Below are 19,601 nucleotides of genomic sequence, written 5' to 3'. Positions count from 1 at the left end.
GTAAATAGGGCTTTATAGAAGCCATCTACATGGGCACGGATGGCCGAGGGGCGAACGAGAGGCGTGTCTCCATCCCACTGGCAGTGGATGGAGTTTCGACGTCGCCGGCCGTTCGCTACCGCCTGGAAATAGGCGGTGTTGGCATCGCCCCGAAGCACCCACCGTTGGGTACCGCGCAGTCGCCAGTAGGCCTCTTCATCCGTGTAAATGGTTGAGAGCTGGTCTTCAAGGTCATATCGCAGCATCCATTCATCCGGGGAGATCCCGGACGTGTCGGCACGGGCATCCAGGGCTTGGATAGCCAGCAGGAGGGCCTTTTTGCGCTCTCTAAGGTCCCGGCCAAGGTTAGCACCCCAACCCTTCATGAATTGGCGGGCAAGCTTGGCACAGAAGTGCCACGAGTCGACTGCAGACATGGAGCGATGAGGGGAAGAACGCGCGGAGATCCAGCGAGCGACGACAACCTCCCGAAAGCCGGCCTGATTAAGCCAGAAGAGCTCAAACCGGAAACGCGGCGGGGTGGGGGGGCGCTCGTCAGCGGTGGAGAGGAGGAGAGGGACGTGGTCAGACCCGATCCGGGTAATCGCACGAAGCGAAGCCAGGGGCAACATAATTCCCACTCCAGGGAAACTAGAACGCGGTCCAAGACAGATTGCGTCGGGTCAACCTGACGGTTCGTCCAAGTGAACCTGGCACCCGTCCGATCTAGCTCACGGAGACCAAGCTCCGCGATCCAGTCGTTGAATAACTGCATCCCGGGGAAGTTAATCTGGTCATTATTCTTCTCATCCGGGGATCGGATGAGGTTAAAGTCTCCGCCCACTACAACTGGGAGGAGGGAGTTGGAGATCTTCAGATGTAGCTCCGCCAGGAAGGCCGGGAGCGGCGGTGGTTCGCCGGTCCATACACAATCACGACCTCCCATTTGAAGTTAAGAGCACGCTCAAAGATCTCCATACTAACGAAGAATTCTCCCCGGTCCATGCCACCCACCTCAAAGGTGGCATCCTTTACCCCTAAAAGGATGCCACCAGAATGGCCTGTGGTCCCACTAGAAGGGAGCCAATGCCAGGCGAAGAGGTGGGAACTAAGACATTCGAGCTCGTGGAGGGAGAACTCAGTGCGCATGGTTTCCTGGATGGCAATGATGTCAATGTGTTCATCTCGCATGTACTCGATGAGTTGGCGGCGACGACCATCATGGCCGAAGCCGCGGATGTTCCAGAAAAGGGCCCGCATCTAAGCCCCCATCGGGGGGCTGCTTGACCCCAGGACACGGGAAGCGCTTTGCGTGCGGAGAGCAGCTGTGCGAGAACGGGTGCGCCCACGGATCACCCCGTCGGCCACCGGAGGAACCCGAACCGCGGGGGTGGCGGTCGATTCCTCGGGAGGCTGAAGCAGGCGAGCCCGAGTCTCAGCCAGCTTGCCATCTAAGATCTCACAAGCCCTAATGGCCGCGATCTGTTCTAAGGGGGGACCAACTTCCCCCCTGAAGACGATGGCCGAGTCAGTGGCCACCTTGGCGAGGTGGCCAAGAGGAACGGCCTCCAGCGCGGAAAAGGAACAACTGGAAGAACTGGGTAGGGCGGGATCCACACCTGACTCGAGGTTCCGGACCGCCGCCCGAAGCTCCGCACGCTCGGAGATGGACGGAGCCGGGGAGTCCGCCGGGCGGGTCGCATCGAGGCGGGCGCTGCGGCGGGACGCCGTCGCCGGCGTCGAGGTGGAGCGGGGCCGCCTGGCGTACGCCACCGTCGGAGGAGGGTGAGCGGAGGCCGGAGTGGTCACGACCACGGCCACCGCCGCGGTCGGTGAGGCAGGCGGGGCGAGGCGGTCGTCGCAGGCCACCGGCGGGGGAAGCGGGGCGACGAGCTCCAGGATGTCGCCGGCCGCGTCCCCCGCGGGTGGGAGGGTCGGAGAGGGCGCGTCGATGGGAGCGCATCCGCCGCCACCCGTGGGGACTGGGGAGGTCAAACCAGGGGGGACGGGGGGTCCGGGCCCGACGGCGAGGGGCGAAGGCGGAGTCGGTGGAGGGAGAGCGAGGCGACGAAGGCGGCACGACGAGCAGGCCCACACTGGAGATGTCACTGGCCGACTCCGACGGAGGCGGAGAGGGCGCGATCGGCGGGGCGGCCAGGCGGAGAGCCACCGCGAGGTCAGTGGCCGACACCCGGGTGTGCCCCGCCCCGGAACCGCCACGACCGAAGGTGGGTTGGTGGGCTCGCGGGACAGGGTGCGGGAGTGCTCCGACAAGTCCTCGTCGTCCTCAGGGTCGTCGAGCGGGAGTGGCGGGACCGCCTGTGGTGGGAATCGTCGGCGTCAGCTGGGCCGCCCCCCAGGTGGCTGTCATCAGAGAAGCGGGGGCGGCCGATGTGGTTCGGAGGCTCGGGGCAGATCTTGAGGTCGTAGCCGTCGTCGTTGAAGAAGACCCGAATCGTGGCGCGAAGCTTGAAGGAGTCCAGGCACTTCACCTCGACCCGGACCTCCTCCTTGTGCAGAGAGAGCTCATCGACCACCACCACCTTGCCCAGGATCTTGGACATACTGCTAATGACACGCTCAAACCGGGCCACATCTGGCAGGCCGGCGATGAGGAGCCAAGCAGTGTCCAGAACTTCCACGGCCTTGGGATCCCACCTCGGCTCTGAGATGTTCACCACAATCCCGTTGAGGGCCAAGGTGATGTTGTTGCTACGGGTACAGAATCCCATGCTCAGAGCGTCGGGGAAGATCACCGTGAAGGCGTTGGCAGCGGTGGAGGTCACCTGCCAGTCCCACTTGCACCTGCACAAGTGGTTGAGCTCGGCCTCGATCAGCTCCGGGGTGGCGACGCCCTCGCCCACGACAGTCACGAGTGCCAGGAGCGAGGGGGAGGGAGGGGGAATCTCCGGAACCTCGATGTGGAAGAAGCCCATGTCCTCGATGCCGTGGCCGTACATCATGATCTCCTCCGTCACCGGGCGGTCCGGGCAGAGAATCGCGGGATGCCCGGCGTCCTTGCAGAGGTAGCACATCGGTGGGTTGGGGCATGCCACCTGGAAGTGCCCGGTCAGGCCGCAATTGAAGCACGACGGACCGTCAGAGGCAGCGTTGGGGCCCGGAGGGGGAGCCGAGGCGGCGGCGGTGGAGGCGGAGGCCGGGGGGCACGGGGGGCCCTTCTTCTTCTTCTTCTTGGCGCCCTGGCGCCCCCGGTTCCCATTGCCGCCGTTGGAAGGTGGGAACGCAGCTTGGGTGTGCGGGGGCTGGTAGCGGCGGGCAGCCGGGGCGCTGGTGGTGGTGGAGACGGGCTGCTGACGGGGAGGGGAGGGGGATCGGTCCCGGCGACGCGCTGGGGAGGGGGACCGCCGCCGAGAGGACAGCCTGGGCTCCCCAGCCGGCGACCTACCGCGATCCCGCGACTCGGCCCGAGGGGACGCGCGACGAGCAGGGGAGCGGGAGCGCCGGTCGTCGCGAGCGGGGACCGGCGGGAGGGGCGGGGGGAGGAGCAGCGGGAGTCACGAGCAGGGGACCGCCGGGCCGGGCGGGAGGAGAGCTGCTGCCGGAGGTCAGCCTCCCGCCGGAGACCATCGGGGGAGGTCCGAGGAGGATCGCGGCGGTCGTCCGCACGGCGTTTGGGGCGGCCCGCGTCGTCGCCCCATTCCCGGGTCATGGCCGGCGGGGGAGGAGGGGGGGACGCGAGGGAGCCGGGGTCGCCTGTGAGCAGAAGGCAGCGAGGGTCGGCGGGAGGCGTGTCGGGGAGGGGAGCGGGCGGCGCGGGGTTGGGGGATGGTTGACGAGGAAACCCTAACGGGGGCCAGATGTAGCGTTGGACCGGGCCAGCGCCCACCGGTGGGCGTGGCTGGGCCGCGGGGGGCGGGACCGGCCCGGTGGACCGGCCCACAGCATGACCAAAGGCCCGTACTCCACTGGGCGTCCCGGCGGCCACCGCCCCCGGGGTGGGTCCAACAGCAAGGCCCATGGGCTGGCCCAGGACCACCGCGGTCCGGTACGATCGTCCCGGGAGACCAAGCGGGGGGCAAGGGTTTCCCCGAGCGCCGCCGCAGTGGCCGCCGGCGGGGAAGGACGGGAGCGGCGAGGCCAGGACGGGGCGCGCGGGGCTCCAGGAGGCGGGGGAACGGAGGTGCCAAACGCAGAAATGAAGGGCCGGAAGGGGGAGCGTCGGGAGATCACAGCGGAGAGCTCGGACGAGAGCGCCGGCGACGAGCGGGCCGGAGCGGAGGATGACGAAGCCGGGGCCGCGGCCTTCCAGGAGGAGCGTGCGAGGCCGCGATCGGCGCGGCCCGCGACACCCCATCCGCCAGCACGGCGTCTCCGAGGGGGAGCCCTGGACCCCAAGGTAGCACCTTTCGCCCCCACCGGCGTAGACACGCCCGAAGGCCGGCGCCGGCGCCGGGCTGACCCGCGGGCGGCCGAACTCCCACCCCTGGGAGTAGGGCCACCGGCAGAATCGAGCAGAGGCAGCCGGGGCGGGGCCTTGGGGGGAACGCGGTCCCGGCACACGACGGGCCGCCCCGCGGCGACGTCGTTGGCCTCGGCGAGGTCCGCCCAGACGACGCGCGACGAGCCAGCAGGGGGAGTCGGAGCTATCCATCCGTTCAAAGACACTCTTCCAGAAAAAGAATTCAAGGAACTCCGCAGCTCCGAATACAGAGGTGAGAAATCGAATCAATCGAGCAGCGCTCTGGTGATCTATTCATCTACATGTTCTGATCTGCATGTATTCCCTGTTTTTCCTCTGCTGGTTCAGCTTTGTTAAACTTATAGCAGATATAAAATACCTGTATATATGCTTAGAACAAGCAAAATTAGCACTCTCTATCTTGAGTTGTCAGTTTGATTTACATACACATGTCACTCGACTATGCATCATCAAGCAGAATGTTTATGTGTGTTGCCAGTAACAAATTGTATCAAATCTTGTGTTAAAACAATACTATCAAATTAACTTTCCAACCAGGATTTCAAGAAAAAAATTGTGTGCTGGAGCAAGAAAGGGAACATGGTAAGGAGTGTGCCTAGAAGAGTTTCTCTGTTCTCTTCCTATTGGTTGCCATATGCAGCTTGCGGGTCTCAACTTAATAAATACATCAACCGCGTACCGAAGGAAAAACTCATTACATGAATTCTGAGTAGGTATTTTCAGTCTTTCGCAATGTAGTTTATTTATTTTTCTCTGCACCATGATGTGCTGATAAAATTTGGATAATCAATCAAATTTCCAGTGATGATGCCCTAGCTGATCATGCTTCTTTACCACAATCATTTTCCTGACAGTAGTTGTGCATGCAGTACATGTTTTCAGTTGAGCGAGCCCTCTTTTAGTTAGAGATCAAAATTCAAGCCTGACATGGCATATGAATGCTCCCAGTTTAGCAAAAGCCGTGATCTTTCCAACTTTGAGAGTTGAAGGAAATCTCCGGATAAAAAATTGAAGAATTCATATAGCACAGTACAGGGTGAGCATCCACATGACAGTTCTAAAGTTGTTTTTATCATATGGAAGTTCATAAGTTGTGATAAGAATAAAAATGCAAAGTTCCAAAAACTTATGTTTCCAGCATGATGGCTCCCCTGTTTCTATGGTAATCTTTTTCAAATATTCTGATCATGGTCCTCTAAGCATTCCTGGTTTGTCACTTGAGCCTGAGCCGTGGGTCGCAGATCCAACGAACATTGATGAAATCCATAGAAAAAGCTTAGCTAACTCTTCATAACAAATGGACTGAGTTAGTGCGCGCACTCACCGGCCGGTGCTTCTCATAGTTTTTTTAACATGCTATAGCAGCTATACAATATCAGATTTATGGAAACATATTTCAGAATTGGTAATTGGTGTGTTCTATTCTCCTTTCCTTGGATATTTCTTATTCTGTTTTAGAATTATTATTTTTCGTCCGCACTTTCAAGTATTTATGCCTGGGGTCTTTCATTCTACAGCTGAACAATTATATCTCAAAATAGCTTGCGTCCCCTATATTTGATCCTTCTGCCCTCTTTTAAATTCAACCTCTAATTGACATCTTCTTTCGTTGTTGTTGTATACACGAGTGTGTACCAAATTATACAAATGAAATATTGTGGAACAGGCATATTCAAAACTGTTTTTTGAAGTTAAATATCTCATGTGAGAAGCCTAGATATAAGAAATATGGGTGTAAGGCGATTGTTTTGAGGTGTCAATGCAACTTACAGTACATGGATCTGGTTAGAACTTTGATACTTCTTGCTTTGGTATGCTGCTACGGTAGCTCAATACCGATGAAACAGAAGGATTGGTCATGTCACCAAATGGGTACCACACACATATAGATTGTTGCTTGCTCTCACGGTCCATGTCATCCTCGATCCATGTTGGTATGCATCCTCTCCCTTTCCTTTCCTCTCTACTAAGTTGTCTCTCCTTTTCCTTTAATTATTCATGTGATCTTTCTTGCTCTGAGAAGCCCTTCATGATGCACAGAAGGATTCAGTTTCTGAATTCTAATCAACAGGTTTCAGTCGTCTATTGCAAAAATGTTCTATGCATATTATGTGAGTTAAAGGGTCAACCAAATGATCATATATGTATTTATATAGAATCATATCTATCTATTGGCAGTCATGTCTGATGCATACGTCTTTGCTGATTAAAAAATATGCACAAAGACCTACGTGAAATAGTTTGATAAACAAAAAATACTGCTCGACCGATTTCTTCCTCTTATTCACTGTTCCATTTTATAACACAAAGCGCTCACATGGGCTCTCTTGGGCGCGGCGTGTCGCCGCGCCTCTGCCTGCTAGTCAGGATTAATTGTTGCTATCTAGAGTATTTATTGAAAGACGTGTGATCAGAGAAAATGAGCTCTAATCCTAGAGTAATTATGGGGAGCACTCTTGAAAGCATCGATGGTAAAGGATGTTTAATTTGAAAACCCCAAGAGATGGGTGGTAATTTGAGGAAGTAAATCTGACGGTCAACGATGACTTGATCCAAGGGCCATGCACCGGTGTCATTCCTAGCGGTCTCCTATAAAAGGGGTACGGCATCCGGATCTGACCCAAATTGACTCCCCCCCCCCCCCCCCCCCCCCCCCCACAAATCATCTCGGCCGGCCCTATGCCATCCCAAAGCAGCCCGGCCGGAGCGCCGCCCGGTTTCCCTAAACCTATGTGCTACCCTGCCGCCGCCGATCTTCCCCGTGCCCTCGAACGCTGCCGCATGCTGCTGGACAGGCTGCTGCAACATGAGGACGGGTGGGTGTTCGCCAAGCCGGTGGATACATACAAACTCGGACTCCGCGACTACCACTCCATCATCGCTGAACCCATGGATCTCGGCACTGTCAGCCGCCGCCTTGAATTGCGTCGCTACCCGAACCTGCTCTGCTTTGCCAAGGATGTCCGGCGTACCTTCAGCAACGCCATGACCTACAACAACAAGGGAGACGATGTGTATGAGAGTGCTGCTAAGCTCTCTCGCATCTTCGAGTCAGGGTGGGTCTCCATTTTGGCGGCGCTCCCGTCGCCGCCGCCGGTCGCCGTGCGCAGGGCAAGGCTCAAGGATGAGCTGCCGCGGCTGCCGGTGGACTTGCAGGAGAAAGCGGCCATCATTATGAAAGACATAGGCGGGTGGATCCAGGAGGTGGATGGGAGGGTTGAGGTGGATTTGGACAAGGCCGACGAGGCGACTCTTGACAAGCTCGAGTGGCTGCTCGCTCTCGCCACCATGAGGAAGGTAATTATTTTGTCCATTTGAAGTCCTTATGTTTCTGATTTGGGCAGCATGATTTTGCGATGCTTGGTAGCAATCTTGTCCAAAGCGGCCATATTTATTGCAATGCTGTTTAGCGATCTTGTCCAAACGTGCTCGTGTAGGCCGTGTTAAAGATGGAAACCTATTTTTGATGATATAATAAGAAGTCCAGGGTGTCAGGTTGTACCAACGTGAAGAAAATCCCATTTTTGGGACAGAAAGGTGCATATTTTCGTCATATTGGAATTGGTAGTGATATTGTCACAATGCCTTTGCGTTGTTGATACAAGAAGTTTTGTCCAAGAAGTTTAGTTTCATACATCAAGTAGTATCAAATTTTACACTTGGGTACATGATGCTGCATAAATGGTACTCCCTCTGTAAAGGGAGTACAAAATCCTTGTGTCATGCATCTATGTTTTGGAGCTTGTTAGTGTGTCCTGTAGCATAGTAGTATAAGCTTGCTGCCTGACAATTAGTAGGTTGTTTTGTCTGGAGAGGGAATTGAATGCTGAGAGCTGATGAGAATTTCATTTTCATTGAAGTATGATGATTTCAAGTTTTCAACCATAGTCACTGGGACCTGAAGCCACTACCTCTGGTACACATCAGAGAGCTCCCAAATATACTTGGATTAGAATAAAATTGTTATCTGACTTGAGAATAAAGAGCTTCATTGCTGGGCCATTGACCTGGATTAACCGGCTTCGCAACCACATCCCGAAGAACACTAAGTCTCTAGTAATCTCATCAACTTCCAATGGTTGTACATTTTGAACGGAGGGAGGTTTTGACATAATGTTTCACTTCAAAATACTAATATTGCTGATTATAGTCTGTTACATTTTAAACTGAGAGTTTGTGGATGTCTACCTTGTTACTCACTTGTGTTTTGAGTAGTCATGATCACTACTCTAGTTGATTTGGCATTTTGAGGCTTGAAAATCTGCTTCTTTTTTTTACGCACTGATGGAAAGGAATCTACCACAAATACTACTCCATCCGATCCAAAATAAGTGTTGTGGTTTTATTTCAGAACTAAAACCCGAACTAAAACCACGGCACTTATTTTGGATCGGGGGAGTAGTTTGTAGTCATATTATTCATGGGGAGTTGCTCCATGTCTGCTACTCGCATTTACAACTGCTGTTAGGATGCTTTGAAGCATCAATCATAGTAATTTTGTATTCCTTGAGATTGTGAATCTTATGCCTAGATTTCTTTGTTCTCCTTTTGTGAAGTGTTTTCCTGATAGTTGACACTTTTGACATGATCATATCTTTCCTTCTAGTTGTAATGTTTTCCTGGACATCACACCTACAACTATTGCTAGGATGTTTTGAAGGAGTATAAATGCTGACACTTTTGACATGATCATATCTTTACTTCTAGTTGTAATATTTTGTTTTGCCTTGGATCACGATGTTGCCCTTTTTGGTTGCAGGAGGCAGGAGCGCTGGATAATCAAATTTGATGTGGTGCTGCATGATTTTACCAGCATCAATTGTTTCTCGGTTCCAGAACGCTGTTGACTTAAACATGGCTTCCCTCTTTTGCGAATGAGTATCAGCATGATTTCTAAGTGGCTGTAACATCGCTAGCCTATATATCCCTACTCTGGATTTGTATGAATACCCCAGTGTCAGTGTGGTTGTAATTTGGGGGTTTGTAGCTGGTGGGTTATTCTGTCTGTTGGTATATTGGAATTAGACTTTAGACCTGTGATGATACTGAAGAACTGCAAGGATGTGTGGAAGTCATGTTGTTCGATTGTTCATTAAATATATGATTTCGTGGGCGGATTTTCTGCCATGAATTGCACTGCTCAAAAGATTGGTGGCAATGCAATCGAAGTATATGGATTTGGAGGGTAAATGTAACATGGACCACTGTACCGTAACTTCACAAAGTCTTTCTTCTAGTGTTCTTTGTCTTGTTTCACTTCCAAAATTTAGTACCTGGGAAGAGGATCACGGACAGCAGCCAAACTGCCAAAGCGGGAAGGGCAGAATTTCCTTTGTTTTCACCGCAAGGGAGGAGGGAGGAGGAAAGGTCTCTACATTGGGTGCTTTATTTATAAAGCGGGGCGAAAGCCTTTTTCGGTAAAGGTCTCTACATTTTGCTTCTCACTTTTTCTTTCTGTTTTGATTTGGGTACTTCAGAGGTGATTCGTGTGTGAAGTTCTTTGGGTCATTGATCTGTTCTTCCGTGCTCGACCAACGATTCGGGTGGCTCCACTTAGTATTTTCTTCTTGTTTGGATGGAGCAGAGCTCTCCGTGCGCATGCCTTTGATTTTGGAGAGCTCTTTTCTTTGTGGCAATCCTGTTCATCTCTCTTTGGATAGCAATCCACGTCATCGCCATGCTCGCGGTCCAACTGCGCCGCATGAGTTCTCTCCAACAACATACCTCAGATTCAGTCCATTGCATCCCGTTGCAATCCACCTCACCACCATGCCGCCCAGATTTGATCCCCCTCATTCCTCCTCGATGCAGCTATAGTGCCAACGATTGTGCCTCCTTGACGTTCTCGAGTGATCCACCTCCAACACCACATACCACGTTCACCAGTGGTACCGCAACGACATTGCTGACGTAGGCAATCGTGGTGCCCTTCACCATGGGTCTGCAACAGGGATTTCGTTGCTGATCCTGCCTCACCATCACATGTACCCCCTGCAGAGCCGCTTCAATAATATCAGCAACACTCCTCGAACTATCCTCCCATATGGTTTATGAATGCATGTAACACAAGTGCTTCATTAGCGTAGATGGAAAGCTTCGGTATGTTGCAGACCAAGGTACCTAGTGCATACGTGTGTGCTTTCATTGGCTTAAGTGCTTCAATATTATATGTGATGTGCTTTCGAACACAAACACAGTATATTTCCTAATACCTACACGTGCATGCATCAGTATAAGATATGGCATGCTTCAAACTCATACACAATATGCTCCTAGTACATATATGTGCTTCATTCCTTGGACTACGATGAAAAATATTTTGGTACTATACTTTTCATGCCTCACCTTTCATAAAAGTCCAATTCCGGGTCCAACCATGCATGCTTCATAGCAGAAAATATAACTTTACATCCAAATCCAACAATACATGCTTCAAAGCATAAAATGAGGCACTATGAATGAAGCATGGAGGGTAGTCGTCCGCGCAAAAAATAAAATAAAATGCAGGATTGCATTGTTCTGACTACGTACTCACACATGTGCTTCGCTGGTATTATTGCAATGATTGGCTACGTTCATGCTTCAACCATCACAAAATTTGTTTCTAAATACAGCAATATTTGCTTCCTCCAATATCGGGATTAATTATTGTTGTCTAGAGTATTTATTGAAAGATGCGTGATCAGAGAAAACTACTAGATCTAATCCTATAGTAATTATGGGGAGCACACTTGGAAGCATCGATGCTTCAAGGATGTTTATAGTTTGAAAACCACAACAAGATGGGTGGTAATTTGAGATTTCGCAAAAAAAAAAAGGTTGGTAATTTGAGGAAGTAAATCTGACGGTCCACGATAACTTGATCCAAGGGCCATGCACCGGCCTCATTCCTAGCCGTGTCCTATAAAAGGGTACGGCATCCAGATTCGTGGTTTTGAAACTGACCCAAATTTGACTCCCACCCAAAATCTCTCGGCCGGCCCTAGCTATGGCGTCCCAAAGCATCCCGGCCGGAGCACCGCCCGGTTTCCCTAAACCTACGAACTACCTTCCCGCCGCCGATCTTCCCCGTGCCCTCGAACGCTGCCGCGTGCTGCTGGACGAGCTGCTGCAGCATGAAGACGGGTGGGTGTTCGCCAAGCCGGTTGATACATACGAACCCGGACTCGGCGACTACCACTCCGAAATCCGCCAACCCATGGATCTCGGCACCGTCCGCCGCCGCCTTGAACGGCGTCGCTACCAGAACCCGCTCTGCTTTGCCAGTGATGTCCGGCGTACCTTCCGCAACGCCATGACCTACAACTACAAGGGTGACGATGTGTATAAGAGTGCTGATGTGCTCTCTCGCATCTTCGAGTCAGGGTGGGCCTCCATTTCTGCAACGCTCCAGTCGCCACCGCCGGTCGCCGAGCGTAGGGCAAGGCTCAAGGATGAGCTGCCGCGGCTGCCGGTGGACTTGCAGGAGAAAGCGGCCGTCATTATGAAGGACGTAGGCGGGTGGATCCAGGAGGTGGATGGGAGGGTTGAGGTGGATTTGGACAAGGCCGACGAGGCGACTCTTGACAAGCTCGAGTGGCTGCTCGCTCTCGCCACCATGAGGAAGGTAATTATCTTGTCCATTTGGAGTCCTTGTGATTCTGATTTGGGCAGCATAATTTTGCGATGCTTGGTAGCAATCTTGTCCATCTTTATTGCAATGTTGTTTAGCGATCTTGTCCAAACGTGTTCGTGTAGGCTGTGCTAAAGATGGAATTTCGTGGGGTATGGTTGCATTACCTATTTTTTGATGATCTAATGATATCGTTGTGAAGAAATTCCCATTTTGGGAACAGAAGGGCGAATATTTTCGTCATTTTGGAATTGGTAGTGTCACCATGCCTTTCTGGGAGAGTGAATTGCATTGTTGATACAAGAAGTTGTCCAAGGAGCTCAGTGTCATACATCCAGTATCAAATTTTACACTTGGGTACATGATGCTGTCTAAATGGCACAAAACAGCCCGACTCACTCACACGATGCCGACGTGGAATGCCACTTTGATCTGGAGTGTTTGGGCGGTATTTTTCGCGCGTGAGCGGCACGTGTGGGGGAGCGCAAGGGACGTGTGCAGCCGCAATTAGTTGTGTTGTGGCCTCTAGTTTTTTGTGCTCTTTGCAGTTCGTTCTGTCAATTTCAACTAGGGTTTCATGCTCTTGATTAATCTCTCTGTAATTGGTAGTTAATGGTACTACCTCCGTCTCAAAATATAAGACGTTTGGCAGACTCTGCCAAAACGTCTTATATTTTGAGACGGATGTAGTAGTTTTGCGAATGTTGTACTGTGTTGGCGGTAAGTGTATCAGTAGTGTACTGTTTGATAGATTGCTCTGTTAGGATTACAATGCCCTTTTTTCACATATTTTCATGCAAATACTTAGAAAGTTGACATCTTTCAATTGTATCTTGCAATGTAAGAAATGATGTTCATTAGTTCACTTTGGAAATACATCACCATGGTTTTTTTCTGGCAAGACGTGCACTTCACCAACGGCATGTGCAGCGCCGTCCTCTGGCTCCACCTCACCGTTCGGCCATGGCGTTGTCCTTGGGTTGAGTGAGTGGGACAGGGGGCATGTGAGAGAGGGGTGGCATGAGTGCCGCCGCTGCATTTGGGGACGAGAGGAATGGCGATTGAACTAGGGATTTGACGCTCGATTTGAGAATTTAGGGCCAATGGCTATTTTGAAGACTAAATGATGAAGGAGGACCAAAGTAATAAGTTGTAACTGCAAGTTTTAAAAAAAAAACTCCAGCCATTAGAGGTGAATTGGTACATAGGGCTGTTCGGTTTCCGCCCGCGCTCGCCCTGCCAATAGCTGGCGCGCTAATATATTGGCGAGGGAATACGCCGCCAGCGTTTCACTCTCTCGTGGACGTAAAAATTGAACTGCCCAATATTTTGGCATGGCTCCCAAAATTTGGCGTCCATCCAAGCGGCTGCCTGTCCTAGCAATCAACGCCGATTTTTTGGCGCGGCAGCTTGGGGCTATAATCCACACGACCCCATGGCGTGCCCCGTTGGCCTCGCGTAGTTGGGCTGAGCCGTTTTATACCATTTATGCAACATCATGTACCCAAGTGTAAAATTCGATACTTGATGTATGGAACTGAACTTCCTGGACAACTTCTTGTATTAATAGCGCAATTCACTCTTTCTGGGATTTCACCTATTAGATTTCGTGTGGAGGAACCAGATTGGCTGCAGTTCATCCTGCCCATAGCCCTTGGATCAGAAATTGAACACTCTCATCAAGGAGTTGTATGTTTTGATTGTTGGACTTCGTGCTTTGTCATTCTTCCCTCGTGTAACTAATTGGAAGGTTTTCATTGTTTTCTGTGGGATGCATTAGTGATAATGTTACATTGGCATGGAAACGTTACTCCAAAGAATTTATGAGCTATCTAGAATATGTTACGGTAAAATATGTTATTCCAGGCTTTAGAATGCCATGTGATACTTTAGTTCTCCCAGACCATGCTATGTTATATATGCTCCAAGGAACATACACAGGATGATTGTTCGAGATCCTCCTAAAGCTGTGAGAACTGAGAATTAGGCATATTGTGTTTTAGCTGATTCACCGTGTACCGTGAGATGTGAAATACCTGAATGTTTTGGATCTTGTTAGTATAATCCTTGTGTCCTGTAGCATAGTAGTAATATAGATCTGGTCTGGTAGTTTTCCTTAGCAATTAAGATAAGCTTGCTGCCTGATAACTGGTAGGTTGTTTTGTCTGGAGAGGGAATTGAATGCTGAGAGATGATGAGACTTTCATTTTGATTTAAGTATGATGATTTCAAGTTTTCAACCATAGTCACGGGGACCTGAAGCCACTACCTCTGGTACTCATCAGAGAGCTCCCAAATATATACTTGGATTAGAATAAAATTGTTATCTAACTTAAGAATAAAGAGCTTTATTGCTGGGTCATTGACCTGGATTAACCGGCTTTGCAACCACATCCCGAAGAACACCAAGTCTCTAACTATCTCATCAACCCACATTTTTAGCCGTCCGTGAATCTGTCACAACTTCCAATGGTTGTACATTTGTGAACAAAGGGAGCTTTTGACATAATGTTTCAAAATACTAATATTGTTGAATATAGTCTGTTGGATTTTGAACTGAGAGTTTGTGGATCTGTACCTTGTTAGTGACTTGTGTTTTGAGTAGTCATGATCACTAGTCTAGTTGATTTGGCATTTTGAGACTTGAAAATTCGCTTATTTTTTTGTGCACACTAATGGAAAGGAAATCTACCACAAATACTAGTTTGAAGTCCATAGTATTCATGTGGAGTTGCTGCATGTCTGCTACTCGCATTTACATGTTCTGTTAGGATGCTTTGAAGCATGAGACAATCATAGTAATATTTTGTACTTGACATTGTAAATCTTATACCTAGACTTATTTGTTTTCCTTCTTTTGTGAACTGTTCTCCTGATAGTTGACACTGACGTAAATGGCTACAAGTATTGCTAGGATTGTTTGAAGGAGTATAAATGCAGACACTTTTGACATGATCATATCTTTGCTTCTACTTGTAATATTTTGTTTTGCCTTGGATCACAATGTTGCCCTTTTTGGTTGCAGGAGGCAGGAGTGCTGGATAATCAAACTCGATCTGGCGCCGCATGATTTTTCCGCCATTAATTGTCTCTCAGTTCCAGAATGCTGTTGACTTAAACATGGCTTCCCTCTTCTGCGGATGAGCACCAGCATGATTTCTAAGAGGATGTAACATGGATTTGTATGAATACCCCAGTGTCTGTTGTTATTGTTGTTGTTGTTGTTGTGATTTTGTTGGTATGTTGGAATTAGACTTTAGACTTGTGATGATACTGAAGAACTGCAAGGATGTGTGGAACTCATGTTGTTTGGATTGTTCATTAAGTATATGATTTCGTGGGTGGATTTTCTGCCGTCAATTGCACTGCTCAAAAGATTGGCGACCATGCAATCGAAGTATATGGATTTGGAGGGGAAAATGTAACATGGACCACAGGACCGTAACTTCAGAAAGTCTTTGTTCTAGTGATCTTTGTCTTATTTCACTTCCTAAATTCAGTGCCTGGGAAGAGGATCACAGACAGCAGCTAAAGCAGGAAGAGCAGAAGCTCTTTTGTTTTACCAGATCAAGTCGAACGCCTCGATGTCCAATGGCCAGAATTGCCTGGCGGACTGTCGCCTTGGTTTTTGGTACTGATTTATGCCCTAATAACATTCGGCAATTCTATGCTTGGTGCTATGCTTTCTTCCCAGAAGGGGAAAGCTTTTTATACTGTCGGTTTGGCTGCTGTTTGCTGGGCTATATAGAACTGCCGTAATAGGACGACGTTCAAGTTTAAGTTTCCTAAATCTCCATTTGAAACTGTCTTTGCTTCCTGTGCGTCTTTATTATACTGGGCAGGGATGCAGAAACATGGCGACGGGGACGATCTGAGGAGAGGAGCCATGATGCTGAAGGACAACGCCAACAAGATGATGAGGATCTGTGCAGCAGCACAACAGAGTTCAGGCTAGGCTGATGGGAGGATGTGCAAGTGATTCTGTTGCTGGTGATGGTCTTATTTTGTTTCAGTAGGTGGTCTTTTGTTCCTGGGTTTAATCCGGATACCTGTGAGTGGCCTTGCCCCTGTGTGCGTGTTTTGCCTTGTGGTGCTCCTGCGTGGGCGTTTAAAAGTGTCAATAGGATAGATGGATTTTGGTGTCGTCGTGTTTTTGACCCCATAACGGGTGTTTTGATGACGACGAGCACCTGTGGTGGATTTCCCGGCTATGCGTTGAACTTGCATCCCCTTTCCCGCCCCCTATAACTCAATGGAAAGGGGTCATGCCCGTTTAGAGGGGGAAAAAAAAGTCGAATGCCTTCGTGACCAGAGAATTAGGATCTGGAACCCCCCTTCCTCACGAATAGCGGTGCAACAAAATGAAGCACATGAAATCTTCAGCATTCACAACTGAATCTTATGAAATCAGCAACATTACGGCACTGGTAATCAATAATCAACATCCGGCTGAACAAATAAAGACTCGAGCGCCACCTTATGGGAGGATACGGACACTTTTCCACCATAATGGAAAGTCACTCTTATTATTACTGATGAGATGATAATTGGTACAGTAGAAGACAACAAGCGTGCTTGCTTGGTAAAAGTGTGCGTTCTTTGATCTGAATTACCTAATACATACACTGGGTTTGCTCGGCCTACTGAAGCAGCACTGTCTATTCTGGTCCACTTCAGCTGTCTGACTCGTCAGAGTCGCTCCGATCAGCCTCAGCTTCTTCACCATTTGCAGCAGGCTCTTGAACGTCAGGCTTGGGTGCAGGAGCTGGTGCAGCTTTCTTGCGATCACCACCTTCACCGCCTCCAGCTACACTAGCATTCTGGTCTACGAACAAGTTAAAGAACTTTACACGCAGGCATATTTGCATATAAACAGCGAGGTTTCCTTTTATGATGGTTTGACCCATGAACGTGATGCAGTCGTGATACAAAACAACTTTCAACAAGGCATTCCAGGTATTGAAGGTTAGGTTTGGAAACCTCTATACACAATCACTATAATGACATGCTTAAAAGATTCTCAGCATTATCCTTATCAACAGGGAACTACATATGGACATCATGGCTTCTAAAGTAAAGGGCAAGCAGTTTATTCATCAGGAAGTTGATGAGGCAATGGAAGTGCAAAACTACCAACTAAACAGTACAGAAAAGAATAAATTACTAGTCATTTGTTCTATTGCAATCTAAGATGCATTTGGCAAATCACACGGACCAAAAGGATACTGACAGGCACTCCTTGCATAATACTTATAAGATCCTTCTCAACTCGGTGAACAAGCTCTGCCTACAGAAATGAGTGCATGCAATATTTAGCCTCCTGATTAACAGTGTGTTTTCATCAACATGGGAAACAAATATGGCTGAAGGGTAGTCAATTTCATATACATTCAAGTCAGGCTCTCTGCGAAAACGTCGCCTGCGTGCATCCCTCATTGGAGGAGTAAGTCCATGCTTGTATTCAGCTCCTTCTGGAGCAGGATCATCTTCTTCTCTTACCATTACCATCTGTTCCAGTTTAAAATGATTATGAGGCCTACAAATTAACAAGATATATACACAAATCTTCACTTTTATACCTGACCAATATCAGCAGTTTTAACTAAAAAGGAATCATCATATGTCTTATATGACTCCACAACGGTTGGGAGATCCAAGAGAGATGCAGGAAACCTCTGGTTACCAATCATAAATGTGCCACTCCTTCCATCCTCTGTAAGAGGAAAATTACCATCAATCAGAAGGCAATAAGGATCAAGTAAAGTTCAGTTAACAATTGAAGACTACTGTACTGTATTCTTTGAAATCAAGAGAGACCATTGCATTTTACTATTAGTGGAAACAAGTGCATAAACTGACTGCACATAGACAGTGTTACATCGGAAGATTTGTAATTAGCATTTGAAGGTTATAATTGCAAAGGTTGTCTAGTACGAGCCTGACATGCCTTGATGAAAGGCCTAAGCTCTTCCGAATCAGATAATTACTGAATCCAAGTTTCCTTTTTATTACCAATACTGACCGGTTTCATGGTTTTGTACAGATAAGATCATAAGATAAGTTAAGCATATCTGAGCCAAGAGATGCAATCGCAGTAACTTGCAAAGGGGAATATGAACACAAACATCAATTGAGATCTTGAGATTGGTCTCATCTTATCCGCAGGTAAGAACCCAGAATTTAACAACTGTTAAGCTACAAAGAAATTATGCAGGTGTAAAGTTTTGTGTTACAATGATACTCCGGTTCTCTATTAATCTGCATCAGCAAGCACGCTAATTTGTAGAGTACTATATTTTGAACGAGACAGTTACAACTGACAATTCTGCTATCAACATATTCGAACCTACTTATCACTGCAAATTTAGGGCATTGATAAGTACAACAGCCTTAATCACAGAACTGTAGTTCTACTGCTCTACACAAATTTCCCGCGGAAACGGGAAGTAGAATTCGTGGGGCGAGGAGGGGAAGAGCGGCGGGGAGCACCTGAGAAGGAGAGGTCAAGGGAGGCGTCGTCGGGGTTGGAGGATGAGCCAGCGGCAGATTCGTTCATAAGACGCTCGATCTGCTCCGCCACGGATGGGGACACGCGGAGGATGAACTGCTCGTCCATGGGAACTGCACCGCCGGGAATCGAACTCTGTACAAGATTCCTACACGCGGCGAGTTCGAAGGATAGCTACCCCTTCCCCTTTGTTTGTTTGTCCTAAAGAGTTCCCCCTTGTCCGCTTCATTTGCTTTGCCGGCTCCGGTGGATAGGACGCTGAACGGTAGGTCCCGGTGGACTTACAACATCCTAGTATTTTTTAATGGAAAAAAATGGACTGTATTAACTGGCGAACGTTCGGCTTTTAGGGGTAGCGCCGAACGATCTGCCAGTTGCTTGATTGCCATGATCGCCTAAACAATACGTGCCGTGAAAAATAATTTCATGTATACATGTCGCGAAAATGATGGGTGTTCCAAATTTTGAGCCCACACTTCGTAAGTTCTAAACATGGCCCAACAACCAACTCGCCATGAAGGAACCGATGTCTAGTAACGAAAAATTAAGCTTTTGGCCCATTTTTAAAGTCTTTTTCTGGATTTTTTGTGTGCATCCTTCGCATCGTACCTCAGGTGGTTAAATCAATTTTGCTTTTCTCATTTTTCGCCCATCCACATTTTCGTTAGATGATTCTGCTCTGTTAATATTGTGGTTAGTGTTGGTGGGCGAGAGAAAGAAAATGGTTGAAAGATGATTTTTACCTAGGTTTATAGGGTTGTTACTCAACCATGTAACCAACTCAGACCCTTCAGTTTGTTGTTAATTATACATGAACATGATATTTGAAACTTTTTTTACTTTCATGTCAGCAAAAAATATCTTCTCTTGTATTTTTGTTAGATTTCTCTAGTCCATCATTGGCATCATGTTTGGTAACTATAGATGATGTCGGTAATGGAGTGGCTACTCGAGCAGCCTAGTAACTATGGCATGAGCAGCCTAGTAGCTGTAGCATGGGAAGTCTGGCAATTTTAATATGGGCAGCCTGATAACTATATCATGAGTAGCCTAGTAAATTT

The 19,601-nt window shown here is 48.9% G+C and overlaps 3 protein-coding genes across 4 annotated transcripts; 2 read left to right on the top strand and 1 right to left on the bottom strand.

Moving 5' to 3' along the window:
• Positions 1-3,756: 3,756 nt before the first annotated feature.
• On the top strand, positions 3,757-9,551 carry LOC109779932 (transcription factor GTE3, chloroplastic). Of its 2 annotated transcripts, XM_045234827.2 has the most exons (3): positions 3,787-7,717; positions 8,281-8,336; positions 9,180-9,551. In XM_045234827.2, the coding sequence occupies exons 1-2, from the start codon at positions 7,100-7,102 to the stop codon at positions 8,320-8,322; spliced, it is 660 nt and encodes a 219-aa protein (XP_045090762.1). In that variant the 5' UTR covers positions 3,787-7,099; the 3' UTR covers positions 8,323-8,336; positions 9,180-9,551. The 2 variants fall into 2 exon arrangements, with proteins under 2 accessions (XP_020194122.3, XP_045090762.1); XM_020338533.4 differs by lacking the exon at positions 8,281-8,336 and having other exon boundaries at positions 3,757-7,717.
• A 1,837-nt stretch (positions 9,552-11,388) lies between these two features.
• On the top strand, positions 11,389-15,392 carry LOC120975817 (transcription factor GTE9-like). The gene is made up of 2 exons (XM_040402529.2): positions 11,389-12,026; positions 15,058-15,392. Exons 1-2 carry the CDS (start codon positions 11,409-11,411, stop codon positions 15,100-15,102), a joined length of 663 nt encoding a protein of 220 aa, XP_040258463.1. The 5' UTR covers positions 11,389-11,408; the 3' UTR covers positions 15,103-15,392.
• A 1,147-nt stretch (positions 15,393-16,539) lies between these two features.
• LOC109779933 (transcription initiation factor TFIID subunit 7) lies at positions 16,540-18,786 on the bottom strand. The gene is made up of 5 exons (XM_020338534.3): positions 18,522-18,786; positions 17,612-17,745; positions 17,421-17,540; positions 17,259-17,319; positions 16,540-16,857 (listed from the first exon to the last, which is right to left on the bottom strand). Exons 1-5 carry the CDS (start codon positions 18,646-18,648, stop codon positions 16,706-16,708), a joined length of 594 nt encoding a protein of 197 aa, XP_020194123.1. The 5' UTR covers positions 18,649-18,786; the 3' UTR covers positions 16,540-16,705.
• Positions 18,787-19,601: the final 815 nt, after the last annotated feature.

Source organism: Aegilops tauschii, chromosome 3 (genome assembly GCF_002575655.3).
Source record: "Aegilops tauschii subsp. strangulata cultivar AL8/78 chromosome 3, Aet v6.0, whole genome shotgun sequence".
Lineage (NCBI taxonomy): Eukaryota > Viridiplantae > Streptophyta > Magnoliopsida > Poales > Poaceae > Aegilops > Aegilops tauschii.
Note: the sequence above shows the minus strand (reverse complement) of the source record. Positions and strands in the feature narration are given on the sequence as shown.